The sequence below is a fragment of the Mobula birostris genome, chromosome X (genome assembly GCF_030028105.1).
Source record: "Mobula birostris isolate sMobBir1 chromosome X, sMobBir1.hap1, whole genome shotgun sequence".
In the NCBI taxonomy this organism is placed as follows: domain Eukaryota; kingdom Metazoa; phylum Chordata; class Chondrichthyes; order Myliobatiformes; family Myliobatidae; genus Mobula; species Mobula birostris.
The window spans coordinates 30,253,130-30,268,465 of NC_092402.1; the positions used below are offsets into that span (position 1 = coordinate 30,253,130).

General features: G+C 40.6%; 1 protein-coding gene across 2 annotated transcripts in view; it reads right to left on the reverse strand.

Moving 5' to 3' along the window:
• Window positions 1–15,336, reverse strand: part of psmc5 (proteasome 26S subunit, ATPase 5) — a 37,319-nt gene extending 21,983 nt beyond the window's left edge. Inside the window, exons 1-6 of one of the 2 annotated variants that reach the window (XM_072249018.1) lie at window positions 15,213–15,336; window positions 8,570–8,652; window positions 7,428–7,499; window positions 6,003–6,072; window positions 4,900–4,997; window positions 3,259–3,315 (exon numbers count right to left, since the gene is read on the reverse strand). In XM_072249018.1, coding sequence (XP_072105119.1) covers window positions 3,259–3,315; window positions 4,900–4,997; window positions 6,003–6,072; window positions 7,428–7,499; window positions 8,570–8,575 — 303 coding nt within the window. In that variant the 5' untranslated portion in view covers window positions 8,576–8,652; window positions 15,213–15,336. Of the gene's footprint in view, window positions 1–3,258; window positions 3,316–4,899; window positions 4,998–6,002; window positions 6,073–7,427; window positions 7,500–8,569; window positions 8,653–12,126; window positions 12,206–15,212 lie in introns of those variants that run through there. The other variant, XM_072249019.1, reaches the window with a different exon arrangement.

Below are 15,336 nucleotides of genomic sequence, written 5' to 3' on the forward strand. Positions count from 1 at the left end.
CATGAGCTTACTAGTAAGTAATGCATGCGTGTTGAGTGGGGTGGATATTCGTACCCCGGATGAATTGTTAATTCAATTTTTGAGTACGGTTAAAGCTGTTGGCAAAATTCAGAGGTTTGATAAAATGGTGGGCTCAGACCTTGTTTTAGTTCAGACTAGTGCTGATGTAACTGCAGTGGAACTGCCAGCGTCTATTGATGCTCCAGGTGAGGCAGGGCCACAACCTATCCATACTGTCAGGGAGGAGGAGAGTGTAGCGGAGCGATCCAAGTCACAAGTCCAGCTTCCCGTAGCTGGGGGCAGAGACTTCAAAGACAGGGTTCTATCGTTTCTGAGGAGTGAGGAGAAGGAGTGGTCAGATTTGGAATGTTTAATTTATTCCCCGTCCCCCAGTGAAAACTGGGAATTCCGAGATAGTAATCCGCCATTATCTCTCTGGCGGATAAATGGAAAAATACCCAGGTTCAAAGTCCCTGCTACAGTAGATACCGCCTATTCTCTGGAATAACGCTCACCCCTGAAGGAGAAGAGGAGTCTGAGACGTGGGCGGAGCAGACCTCTCAGTTGTTAGATGAGTGGTAGTGCCCTGATGACATAAAGCAACAGAGATTGGTTGAAAGTTTGAGTGGGCGGGCCACTGATGTAGTGAGAGCTGTGAAAACATGCCAACTCTTAGCTAGCATTGCTGATTACCTGGGCGCATTCGAGAGTGCCTTCGGTACAACAGGGAGCTCACTGGAGCTCATGGTGGGGTTTAAGAACATGCGTCAGGAATAGGGGGAGAAGCTTTACGCTTACATTTTTCGGCTAGAGAGGCAACTAAATTGCTTGCGGCCCAGAGGGGTCATTCAGGTGGCTGAGGTGGATCAGTTAAGAATGCACTAGATTGCCAAGGGCACCCAGTCCCAGGACCCGATTTCTTGGAGACTCCGAAAGTTTCGTAAGACACGCGCCCCCCCCCCCCCTTTTTTTGTTGAGCTCATCAGAGAGGTTTAATCGGACCTTGCTAGACATGCTTGGGACCTTGGAGATCAGCAAGAAGAGCAGGTGGAGTCAACATATTGGACATCTGGTTCATAGTTACAACTGTTCTCCAAATGAAGCTACTGGGTACTCGCCATATTATCTGATGTTTGGGTGTCAGGTAAGGTTGCCCATTGACCTTTGTTTTGGGACTGATGAGGGTGACTTACCACCAAAGACTTATCTGAAGTATGTGTTTGACATGAGAAGAGAGCGGAAAAGGGCTTATGAATTAGCTGGGCTCATGGCTGCCAGGCAGAATCAAGGAAGTAAGCGGAGGTATGATCAAAAGGTGAGGTTCTCCCAACTCCTGCTGGGAGTCCAGATCCTCATACGGAATTTGGAGCTACCTGGGAAGCACAAGTTGGCTGACCGCTGGGCGGCTAAGCCCTATGCAGTGGAGAGTCAAATGCCAAACCTACCAGCTTTCCGGATGAAACCAGAGGATGGGAATGGGCCTGTCAAGATTCTCCACTGGAACTACTTGCTGCCCCTGGGACAAGAGGTGCAGGTAGGCCCAGAGCCCAACTTGGAGACTACACCTAGTACGAGGACTCTGAGGAAACACAGGGCGACTGCAGGGCCCACAGCAGGAGAGGTTAGGCTGGTCCCCACTCGAGAGGGATACTGATTCGGAGGATGAGGACTTGGATGTGTGGTATATGCTGCGTTTCGCTAACTCGCCATTGATTGAGGAAGAGACTCCCAGCTCTTCTCCCGCTAAGTCAGGTGAAGTGGGGGGGGGGGCCTATCTGTGGGCAGCCTGGGTTGCAGAGGAGCTTGGCCACAGGACAGAGGGGTCCGAGTTGAAGGTGGGCACGAGTGATAGGTCGGGGGAGGCCTCGCTAGGTAGACTGAAAGTATCTCCAGTAGTGTCTGAATCTGAAAAGTTGAGTGAGGGGGTATGCAAGTCTCAGAAAATTAGGAAACCATCGAATAGGCTGACCTACGTAGCACTGGGGAAACAGTGTGACCCCTACCGCATTGGGGAGCCACGTCACTGCCTTTTACACTTAGATTGGACTTTGTGTTTTGCAGGAAGGGTTGGTGAATTATCTCAATATCATAAGGACATGACTAAATTTGGTGGGGGAAAGATGTAATGATCTGTAAGGTTTCACTGCTAATGTAATGGCCTCTCTGTAATGTTCCACTGCTGAGGTAATGGTTTCTCTGTAGCAGCAATGTTTGAGTTATAACTAGAGATAAAAGGGGCCTTGGAATGTATGCTAGCCAATGAGGGCCATGTTGTTCTTTCTTGTGGGTCTGGGAGCAGGGGTTTCATGGTCTTTTGTCGGTGGGAGATGAACAGAGAAAACGTGAAAGAGTTGGTAGACCACCGAACGGAGTGGACTCAGAGCGAGAGTCCAAGAGTCAGCAACGCTCAGAGAAGGTCAATGGGGGAAGAAGGCGATTCCATGAGCTCCAACGTGCACTTTAGACTGTTTCATTAAAATGGGCCCTTTTTTTTATTTTCTTTTCTAACCCTACAGTCAGATTAAGATTTATAAAATTCAATCATTTAATTGCATATGGTGTACTGATATTTTGCAGTTCAGATTGTAACTGGGTAACCCATCACACAGCATCCACACAAACAAGATTCCTCAGTTTGGCTGGGCCAGAGGTTGTCTTACCCTAAACAAACGCATGCTGGCCAAACCTCAGGGTTACAGAAGGTTCACAAAAATGATTCCAGGATCGAAAGGCTTGTCATATGAAGAGCTTTTGGTGGTTCTGGGCCAGTATTCACTAGAGTTCAGAAGGAATAGGGGTGACCCACTGAAACTTACCGAATGTTGAAAGGCCTCATTACAGTAGTTGCGGAGATGTTTCCAATAATGAGGGCATCTTAGACCAGAGGGGACAACCTCAGAATAGAGGGGCGTCCTTTTAGAACGGAGACAAGGAGAAATTCCTTTAGCCAAAGGGTGGTGAACCTGTGGAATTTGTTGCCACAGACAGCTGTGGAGGCTGAGTCTTTAACACAGAGGTTGATAGATTCTTGATTCATCAGGGCATGAGGGGTTGGGGGGGTGGAGGTGAAGAGAAAGAGAAAGAGAAAGAGAAAGAGAGGAGGCAGGAGATTGGGGCTGAGAGGAAAAATGGATCAGCCATAATCAAAGGCCTAATACTGCTCCTATATCTTATGGTCTTATCCAAACAGATGCTTAGATTTGACATTTAATTCCAAGAAAAACACAGAAATAACTATTGTCAAAATACCAAACTTACATCATTAATGTCAATGTTTTTGTCAACATCCACAACAAATTTTCCTTCTGGATGAACCTGAAGAGAAAAACAAGATTCAAGGTTAAAATCAGTATAAAGCAAAACGTATACACATTTCTATCTTCTTCATAAGTAGTTAAGATGAAAAGATGTGATAAGCATTTAAAACAATGAACAGTAGAATAAGGTAAGACATTGTCCAATTTTAACTCATTCTTGGTAGATATTAACATCTGGCAAGTGCAAACTAAAATCTGTACACTTCATAACGCAGCAAGCTATAGCTCCAACAATGGAATGGGTGTATGATTTAAACAATCCGATGAAAATAAAATCTTTAATAATCAAATATATATTCTATACACTGCATGCAACTTAAAATATAATATGAATATTACATTTGAGATGGTTTCACATGATGATTACATACCCACCATCAGTTCCTATCCATTCTAGTTATTTCAAAGTTGAAATATTTGATTAAACAACCAAATGTAATTTACTATGGCCACCAATCCTTCAGACAGACTTTTTTTTTTGTTTTTTGTTAAGGTCTTATCTTCAGATCAAGGGCATTACATTCCACTCCCCAACATGTTCAGGCTGACCACAATGAGTGTTGAGAAAGAAACTAGAGCACAGGAAGCTGAGGTGCATCAACCGTTATATGACAACCCACTGCCATCAGACACAGCTGCAAAAAGAATGGGCAATGAAGTCAACCACAATATAGCAAAGACATAATACTACCACAGGAATAAATGAAGCTAGGATGTATCTTGATATTCCACAGTAAAAGGCAGGCGTACACAAGGTATGTTAGGCAACCATCATTCTGGCTAATACTGTAAAATGGATTGTGCACCATATATTTCTGGAATTAAGCAGGTTTCAATGTTTCAGATTCAAGGGCAAACAACATTCAATGGGAAATTAAAGTTAAGGCATGCATTAGAGAAAATAGCAACATCCTTCCAAATTATGCAAGTTCACATTGGTCTTGAAACTTAGAATATCCTGCCATGAAATCTACTGGAAATATCTGTTCTATTATAAAAAAAACAATTTAAAAATTCAGCTTTTTAAAAAGTTAATTCTGACCTTAATCTCTCTCCCTTCATTTGCTCTCTCACAGTTTAATGTTTTGCAACTGAGAAAAACTACAAAAGTTGCAACATTACTTTTTCCTCTATTATTAGCTGGAAAGCAGCTGGAGCAGAAGAAAAATACCCCACTAGCAGGGCTTCTTTTGAATGCCACACATATTCAAACTGCACAATTTAAATTAAATGCACAAGTATATAACATGTCCATCTTTTCCACACTCTCCATTCACTAATGTTATTGAAGATACTGAGGGAAAAAAAATGCCAATCTATGAATTTAACGATGTGAAATATCAATTTTTGAATTTAAACTCCATCCTTAATTTGGGCATTAAAGTGTCATGCAGCAGCCTAGCACGCTCAGTAGCTTTCGATAATTGCAAGTCCAATGGATCATACACATGATGAATGCCAGTTTCTGAAACAGAATATTCTGCAGAGGCAACTGAGAATTCAATTTTTCAGCATTGATTTTATCAAATTCCTGATGAATAAAATTTAATACCCCATTTTGCAAATGAAACTGCAAAATTACCTTGACAAGCACTTTCTTCTTGTCCATAGCTCTAACCACCTCTCCAACATACGATCCCTGTTCCTGTAACAACTGTAGCTCCTCTCGCAGCATGCGCACTACAAAAAACGTTTAAGAATTACACAAGTTCAAAGTTCAGTAATTGTGCAAAATTTCAGATTAAATTCATTTTGTAGGTTCATACAATCAGAATCAAGTTTATTGTCATGGTCTTATATTAATTTTTTTTGCAGAAATACAGAACAAAAACAAAATTACTATAAATTACAAAATAATAGTACAAAAAAAGAATTAATGAGGCGGCATTATTGGGTTCATGGACTGTTCAGAAATCTGATAAAGGAGGGGAAGCAGCTGTTCCCAAATCATCAGTTGAGTGTCTTCAGGCTGCTGTACCACCTCCCTGACCATAGCAAAATATAATATTTCCACAGAATAAAAATATTAACATTGTTTCTTAAATTCAAATAAATCATGGCTACTTTACATCACATAGGCCTCTCAAAAATGTCAGTCTCTTCACAAACTAAGTTTAGTATTTTATTCTGAACTCCTTCCATGTGAATTCTGCTGATTAATTATAGTACAAATCTACTGTTCACATTGTTTACTTGCTGTTCTAGCTTAATAACTATTCCAGCTTAATAACAAAATACTGGGCTAAAATAAACCTCACAATAATTACTAAAATTAACTTATCAAATCAAAGTCCATAACATTGTCTGCATTTCCTTTAACATATCACAACCACATGCTATACAAAATGGAACTGTGTGGGTGGATTTGAAATTGAATCAAAATTCAGTGGAAAGAGGCCAATAGGTGAGCAATACCACATGAACTTCAATTGCATTTACCATTTACAAACAGTTGGTGTCTCTAGAACAACTTGTATCTTGCTGTATTTGTTGCAAGAACCACTGCAAATGCTATACAATGGACAGAACTGCAACATATTAAGAAAGTCCTTTGCAGCACTGATAGCCAAATGATCCAGAACTCAGATACAAAAGAATCTGCACTGATGAGATGGAGCGTAACATACATTCAAGTCACTGAAACAGCACCACAGTGAATATTGTTCTTATAGCGATTTTAATTACCTTTGGCATTAAGTTCATTTCTTTGAGCCTGCAGACGTCGGAGATTCTGGCTCTTATCGTTAACAATGAGCTTTGAGTGAAAGGTAGAAAGAAGGAATATTACAACTTTGAAATGATACTGATTCACATGCTAAACTGGATGCCAGTGAACAAGTTCAAAAACTGTTTATTAGAAATATTCCACCATTGATAATTTGTAAAGAACAAATACATAGCTGCCAACAGTACCTAAGGATAACATCTTCATCATTAAGTAATTTCCCAGGAACCTTCCCACTTTAATTAATCCATAGTATATTACAAAATGAACAGGCAACAATAATTACAGAAAATAACAGAACAATAAATTCATAAGGTGATTTCATGATTTGGCTACTAATTACTGTTGCTCACAATGATGCTCACAACAATGCATATTCCAAGCAACACACATCAAAGTTGCTGGTGAACGCAGCAGGCCAAGCAGCATCTCTAGGAAGAGGTGCAGTCGATGTTTCAGGCCGAGACCCTTCGTCAGGACTAACTGAAAGAAGAGCTAGTAAGAGATTTGAAAGTTGGAGGGGGAGTGGGAGATCCAAAATGATAGGAGAAGACAGGAGGGGGAGGGATGGAGCCAAGAGCTGGACAGGTGATTGGCAAAGGGGATATGAGAGGATCATGGGACAGGAGGTCCGGGGAGAAGGAAAAGGGGGAGGGGGGGAAAACCCAGAGGATGGGCAAGGGGTATAGTGAGAGGGACAGAGGGAGAAAAAGGAGAGAGAGAAAGAATGTGTGTATATAAATAAATAACGGATGGGGTACGAGGGGGAGGTGGGACATTAGCGGAAGTTAGAGAAGTCAATGTTCATGCCATCAGGTTGGAGGCAATCACCTGTCCAGCTCTTGGCTCCATCCCTCCTCCTCCTATCTTCTCCTATCATTTTGGATCTCCCCCTCCCACTTTCAAATCTCTTACTATCTCTTCTTTCAGTTAGTCCTGACGAAGGGTCTCGGCCTGAAACGTCGACTGCACCTCTTCCTACAGATGCTGCTTGGCCTGCTGCGTTCACCAGCAACTTTGATGTGTGTTGCTTGAATTTCCAGCACCTGCAGAATTCCTGTTGAATGCACATTCCAATGTACCTTTACTGACTGAAACAGTAAATAAATTTCTGCACATGCTATACAGGTCTCTGAAAATCAGCAGTACTGACAATAGGGATACTACACTTTTGAAGGCCATTACAAATACAATTTCTTTTTCTTTTGATAATTACTGCTTCTTTTCCTTTTCTATAATATGTCACACCATTGAAGGAAAATTATATAGTTTGCACCTCAATTATTTTTAAGTAAAAAGCTACTTTGTTGCTCCCAGATCTTGCAAATAATATATTTTAAATTACTTCTCTCTTCTAACTTCATGCTAGTTATATCATAAGTCACCTGAAGTTCTTCTATCTTTGATAGGTAATATTGGCGTAGGCCTGTCCCTCCTTTTCCTTCTTCCACATCCATCTAAAATCAAAGTATATATATATTAGCGAAAGCTTTGGAAATAAAAATATATGCAACAGCAAGAAAGATTCCACAAGATACTGTTAGACGTGAGGGTGCTCCAAAAAAGATTTCAGAGTTCTTTATATTAAAGCATAGATTAAATATATTCCTGGGATTTGCAAGCCTGATTGAAATTACATGCACTTTATTAAAACAATTCAAAAGCATTTTGCACAGAGTAAACAAAAACTTTTGCTTTCTAGACTAAATAGCACAGACTACTTTGGCATAGAACTTTTATTGACAGGAATTCAAAGTAAGTGCAAAAAAGCTACAAATGTGCACATTCATCTCGTAGCTCTGTCCAATATTTAAACAGAGCTAATATTACAAAAAAAAATTTCAGTTCTGCCTTCAAACTTCAGACAACAAAGGCAGAATAGTAGCAATTCCTTGAAGGAAAAACTGAAAGACCAACTATGTTCCTGTATCTGTTTCTACTTTTCTTCCTAATCATTAGCGTCTTCTTTCAAACATCAAATCTGGACTTAATCAGTCTCTGAGCTGTTCTAAATCAAAAAGTGCAAAGTTCAAAACTTATTGTGTGCACATTTTAAAAAACTGCAGAGAAAAGTTTGAACAAGGTCCCTAACTAATAATGTACTCTTAGAAGTATGATTAACTGCAAAGAGTATGATCAATTGCAATATAAATATAGCTCGAAATTCCCAAAGATCTAACATTTAGATCACTACAGCATCAGCTTCCCGTCTTCCAATTACAACTTAAGATTGAATTTGAAGGACCGCTAATTGCACTGATATTGAATGACTACCATCCTCAGTTTTCCAAGTTAATAATGAAAACAGCACACCTTCAGGGAATTGAAAGTACATAATTAATTGCCACAATATGTGTGGAACAGGCTCATTCCAATCCAACAATAAAAGCCATATTCTAGGATTGATGAACTACATAGAAAAGATAATCCATTTAAGGGCAAAAGGGTAATAAAGGGAAGTGCATGCTCAACTGCAGTAAAAGCTCAGATTTACAAATGAAAGCAAATATTTTAGATTAAATCTTACCCTCATGGTGCTGGAGACTGATGAATATCCAGGAAAACAATTTTCTACACAATTACAAATATATCAAGTCAGCAAAATAATATCTGGAAATAACAAAGGAAAAAATAATTGTTACTGACTTTCACCATTACAATCACATCACTAAAGAAAGAAAATCAGAACATAAATATGACAGCACAATCAAATGCACAGGGCCTAATGTGTGAAAATGAAGGACCCAGCTCAGACAGCACTGAATGGCTCTGTGGAGCTTTCAGAGGCATTTTTGTGTTAAACGGTGCTGTATGAACTGAAATAGCTTTAGCTACAACTAAATACATAAAATAGTTATCCCTGCCATTGAGCTTAAATGTGCATGGGCCAAAATGGATAATTAGTTTTAATTTGCAGCTAAATCCCACAACGCCGCGTAACCACAAAAGACAGTACACAGGTGGAATACAAAACGGCTTTACAAGTCATGAGAGAATAACTTTTCCTCCTCTATACCATCCATCTAATGGATTGCATCAAATTTAAACACCCGCCTCAAGATGTATTTAATTGCATTCAGGTGCTGATATTCTCTATCCCCAGGCAGTCAGTATCAAACAAAGTACGACTAACATTCTGAAATAACCTTCAGAAACTGTGCTAGGAATTCTGAGGAACTGTCAAAAGCTGTAGCAAGTTCCCGCAGACCATTAGCTTAGAACATGGAATTCAAAATCTATGGGTAATAAAACAGATCAACCCATCCAGCAGCAGAATTATCAATTCACATAATTCCTCAAAGCACTGATAAATGTATATTACTTTATATTAGATCCAGTGCAATACATTCATCTAAGTCAATAAGTGCATAGTTAAGAGGAAAGTCAATGGTTATCAAAATAAATCAGGTAATAATCCAAATAGATAATATTATTCAAACCAAAGCTTAATTATATCTCCATGGAAAATTTTCAAAACAGTTCTCCCAATAGCTCCATATCAAAGTTCAAAGTAAAATTATCAAAGTACATATGTCACCATATACAACCATGAGATTCATTTTCTTACAGGTATACAGTAAATCCAAAAAAACGCAACATAGTTTGTGAGAACAGTTCAGTGATGGGGTGAGAGAAGTTATCTCCTCTGGTTCAAGAGTTTGGTGGTTGAGAGGTAATAACTATTTCTGAATCTAGTGGTGTGGGTTTTAGATCTATCAAAGTAAAGCCAGGTTATTTCAGCAGATTGTCATATGGCTCTTAAGGCAAATTAGTCAGTTCATAGTTAAAGAATCTAACACTGTTCACTGACCAAGCTACCTTTTAAATACTGGACAGAAACAAGGACTGCAATGATAAACTCTAACAAAAGCATATTCAAGAAAGAATTAAGAAAAATAAATCTGACACTGTACAGATGAGCTGTTAATGAATATGACTATTAATGTATATGACTATACTGGTCCAAAACAAACTATTCCATTTGTTTATCAGCCCACTAGTTTGGGAAATTTCAGACAAATTTCCATTTGAATTAGTGACTGACCAGATTATTAGTTCCCAGAAACTGTTTCAGATATTCTTGCTAGAATATTTGCTATACTGAGGATGCACAAACAAAATGGACTGTGTTACAGTTCTAAAGGCTACTGTAAAACCATGCTACTTCTGGAGCCACTACAAAAAGTAATAACGTCTGGACAATATTACGAGGAAATTAACTCAGAAAGACAGGAAGTACGTAATCAGGGAATGGATGTTATTTCACCAGTATCTTTCTTGGTATAATTACCTTCAAGGGATTTATTAACAAAATGATTCACAGATTATCAATGTAATTTAAGGAAAGCCATATACCATTCTTTAATTAATTCATTTTTGGGGATCTAACCATCAGTGGCATGGTTAGCATTTGTTGCCCATCTCCAGTTATCCTCAAGAAGGAAGTGGTAAGCTGCTATGAGCTGCTGTAATCCACCTGAAGATATTCCCACAATGCTGCTGACATTGGAACTCCAAGAATTAGATCACCAATAAAGGAACAGTGATAGTTTTCCATACTAAGAGAGTGGGAAACTAGAGGTGCCCACTGAGGCTGTTGCCCACTTGCCTTGTACTTGATAGTTTGAGAGGAGCAGTTAAGCGTGCAACTGCAATGCATTTTGTTGATGGTACGCATTGTTCATTATGGTCAATGGAATAGCAATCAAACAGATCCTTGGACAACCTCGAAACTTGCTGGGAGTTGCACTCAGTTAGGCAAACAGCAAACTTTCCATCTTAGTCTTTACTTGTGCCACACATAGAATGTAAAACAGTAGAGGATCAGGCCCTTCAGCCCACAATGTTGTGCCGATCCAATTAGATTAGTAATTAAATAGCCAATTTAACTTAATCCCCTCTGTCTTCACAATGTCCATATCTTTACATTTTCCTCACATTCATGTGCCTATCTAGAGGTCTCTAATGTATCTGCATCTACCACTACTCCAGGCATCCACCACTACCAAGCAAAAATATTGCCCCTCACATCTCCTTTGAAATTACCCCCCACACCTTAAATGCATGTCCCTCTGTCCAATCCACCTATGCCTCTCATAATCTTATAAACTTCTTTCAGATCTCCACTCAGCCTCTGCCACACTAGAGAAAACAACCCAAACAGCAGAAATCCCAGTACAGATCCCTGCAGAACCCCACTAATCACAGACCTCCAGCTAGAGTAAGTCCCTTTGACCACAACCGTCCTTCTACGGGTAAGCTAGTCCTGAATCCAAACAGCCATTCACCATGGATCCCATGCATCCTAACCTTCCGGAAAGATGAAGAAAATGCTTTGGCAAGTCACTTGGCATAGGCTAACCAAGTGATGTTTCTAGTCATTGGTGATCCCCTAGGCTATTGATAGTGGGATTCCCAACAACAGTAATATTGCTGAATATCATGGGTGGGTGTGAAAGGTGGTCATTGACTGGCACGATTATGGTGATTTTTTTCTTATTGCTCAAGTCTTTCACAGGGCCTGGCCACCTTACTTATAACCATATTTTACCACTTCTGGCAAAATATGGTTACAAATGTCACATTGTCAACACTCATATTCTGGGCCATGTTTCTATAGAGAATGGAGATTTTCTTAGAAAGTTCCTCCTTCAGTTTGTAGATTAATTGTTCACTGCTATTCACAACCAGACTATATGGCAGTGTATGGTGGAACAGACATTAAGTTGTCATTCAAGCAGTGTAAAGTTTGAACTCTTAACCTAGAGTCACAAGATCAAATCCTGGGAAATTTAAATTCAAATAATTAAATAAATAAACCTAGAAAGGGACAGGCTTTGTAGTGGTAATCATGAAAGTACTGAGTTAAACTAAAAATCCATTTGGTTCACTAATGTCCTCCATTGAAATCTGCCACCCTTTTCTCATTTGACAACTGAAACTCCAGCCACCAAATTTGACACTCATCTCCAGGGGCACTAGGGAATGGGCAATAAGTGCTGGGATAATCTATGATGTCCACATCCCACAACTTAATGAAAGCAAGAACGCAACATTTTGTTTTGGTTTATCAACACTGCTTACTATGAATGTATTCCAACATCGCAGTTTCACCAAGTTGACTTCTCATTTTTTTTGTTAAGGTATCTCTGACGCAGTTCTCCATCTGCCCTTGGCACTGGTCATTGAACTATTATTCCATAAGAGCATAAGACATAAGAGCAAAATTAGGCCATTCAAATCATTGAGTCTGCTCCATCATTGCATCATGGCTGATCCATTTCTCTTTCAACCCCATTCTCCTGCCTTCTCCCCATAACCTTTCACACCCTGACTAATCAAGAACTATCAACCTCCACCTTAAATGCATCTAGTGACAAGGGAACAAGGGAAGTAACAATTCCAGTTCCCCTCCACCACCACCCTCCTGCTTCTGACGGAACTGGTCCTCACTGTCAATTTCTACTTTGGCTCCTCCCACTTTCTCTAAACTCATTCTCCAATACATCATTCTCTGCAACGGGATCCTACCACCAAACACATCTTTATCTTCCCCGACTTCCTGCTTTCCGCAACGATTGCTCCCTCCATGATTTGGTTGTCCATTCATCACTCACTACTAATCTCCCTCCTAGTACGTATCCCTACAAGCAAAAGAAATGCTACATCTGCCCATTCACCTCCATTTAAGGCCTCAAATAGTCCTTCTAGTGAGGTAGCAGGTCATCAACTGTATCTGGTGCTTCTGATGCAGTGTTCTCTACATTGGTGAGACCTGACATAGATTGAGGGACCGCTTTGTCGAGCATCTCCACTCTATCCACCGAAAGCCGAATATCCCACAGACAACCACTTTAATTGCTATCCCCATTCCAACATGTCAGTCCACAGCCTCCTCTTCTGCCAGGATGAGGCCACTCTCAGGGTGGAGGAGCAACATCTCACATTCCATCCGAGTCATCTCAAACCTGATAGCATGAATATTGATTTCACCTTCTGATAATTTTTTCTCCTCTCCTATTCTTCTATTCTATTCCTCACTCTGGCTTCTTACCTTTTCTCCTCACCTGCCTATCAACCCCCCCCCCCCCGCCAGTGCACTTCTTTCCCTTTCTCCTAGGTCCACTCCGATCAGATTCTTTCTTCTCCAGCCTTTTGTCTTTTCGACCCACCACCTCCCAGCTTCTGACTTCATTCCCCCTCCCCCACCCACCTGGCTTAACCTATCACCTTTTAGTTTGTCATTCTTCCTCTGCCCCCACCTTCTTATTCTGGCATTTCCCCCCTTGCATTCCAGTCCTGTTAAAGGGTTTTGGCCCAAAATGTCAACAGTTTATTCATTTCTATAGATGCTTCCTTACCTGCTGAGTTCTTCCAGCATTTTGTGTGTGTTGCTCTGGATTTCGAGCATCTGCAGAATCTCTTGTGTTTATGAAGTAACAATTGTCATGAATACAAAACTCTCGAACTGTCCTTTATTGCATGCTAAAGTGACAGACGAAATCCAGTTTCTTTAGCAAAGCAACAACCAAATTCTCTTGACAAGTCTACCATTGGACTAATATTTCCACTGAGTATATTCAATTTTTTCCCTTTCTATTTGTTTCCTTTTGCCAAAGTCATCTGGTTATCTTAATTTTCCTCTAGGCTCTGCTCTGTTCTTAATCCAAAAGGCTTTGCACCATATTCAATGTTTTGCTGTTATGTTGGTACAATTTTAACACTTGATCTTTATTTACTGTATACATGGTATAGTGCCCAAACAATACAGTACAGCTAGATTGGATATGGAGACAATGCTTCCCATAGTGGGTGAATTTAGAACCAGAGGGCAGAGTCTCAGAACAGAGGGATGCCCATTTAGAACAGAGATGAGAAGGAATTTCTTTCGTCAGAGGGTGAAATTCATTGCCACAGATGGCTGGGGAGGTCAAGTCATTGCGTATATTTAAAGCAGAGGTTGATAGGTTCTTGATTAGTAAGGGTGTCAAAGGTTATGGGGAGAAGGCAGGAGATTGGAGTTGAGAAAGATAATGAATCAGCCATGATGGAATGGCAGCGCAGACTTGACTAATGACCGCAATAAAATTAATCTCAGGATCCTATATGGTGACAGATTATACACATTGACAATGTATTTACTTTGAAGTTCAGACTGAAGAAAAAGTGGTGATATAATGGTCAGCACTCTGCAAGGTAGCAGTGTATTCATAGGAAACTTGATTTCATGGCTGAATATAATGGATCCAAATTCCACCAATGAATATGTTCCCACAGTGGGGACACTGGAGGCAGTACCATTGAAAATTCTACTCGAGGCTACAGCAACCCAATCATTTTCTCATTGTATATCAGTGTCACCTCAGTATTGGATTATATACAAGTTTAACTAGCTCTAGCTCAGTTTGCCAATCCCAAATCCTCAGGCACACTTGTGGACATCCACAGACACAACATTATGCACCCAAAGCAGGTGGCCCATCATGAAAAGCAAAAAGATATTAAACGAGAAATTGGTACATTATTGTGACATGTATCGCGATGCCGTGGAAAACTTTGCTATTCATACAGACTATTTCATTTCAACACTGCTGAACATTAAACTGTGCATTAGTTATATCACAAGAAAGCGGTGATAAGAGAACGAATACAAAAAAAGATTTTCAAGGGCCCTGGAGTTTAGCGATGAGGAAGAGTTAATTGTATTGGCGTTCCTTGTAGCATAATTTACAAAACTAAACAGATCAGGTAGGAGAAATTATAAACTTCAAAGCATTAACATTTGTGACAGCGTAAAGAGAGATTAGAGCGGCCCTGGTCGGCAGTTGAGCCCGGGGACCAACCCATTTATTTGGTTCTGCTGCAACCCGGTCACCACATCGTAGGCCTTCGCCTACAGCCAATTACATCGGCCAGGGTCTACAAGAGCCCGTCACAACCCACCACTCGATATAAGGCCTAGTCATCCAGGCCTCGGGCTCCAAGTGCAAGTCATGGCCAGTGAAACCCTGTCGGCAAACACACGCCCGACTTCCTCCGTTCCGTTTTCCCTCTTCCCCTTCCCTTACTTCCATCCCCCACACCTCCGCTCTCCCCACCCTCCGTTTCCCAACCGCCGATATTTTCCTCCCGATCCATCCCCGGATTCATAAACAGCACCATCAACTCACCGAAACCGGCACCACCGACCAGCGTGCGTCTTAAAGCGAGGCCGGCCCAAGTGGTGCGTCTTAAAGCGAGGCCGACCCAAGTGGTGCGTCTTAAAGCGAGGCCGGCCCAAGTGGTGCGTCTTAA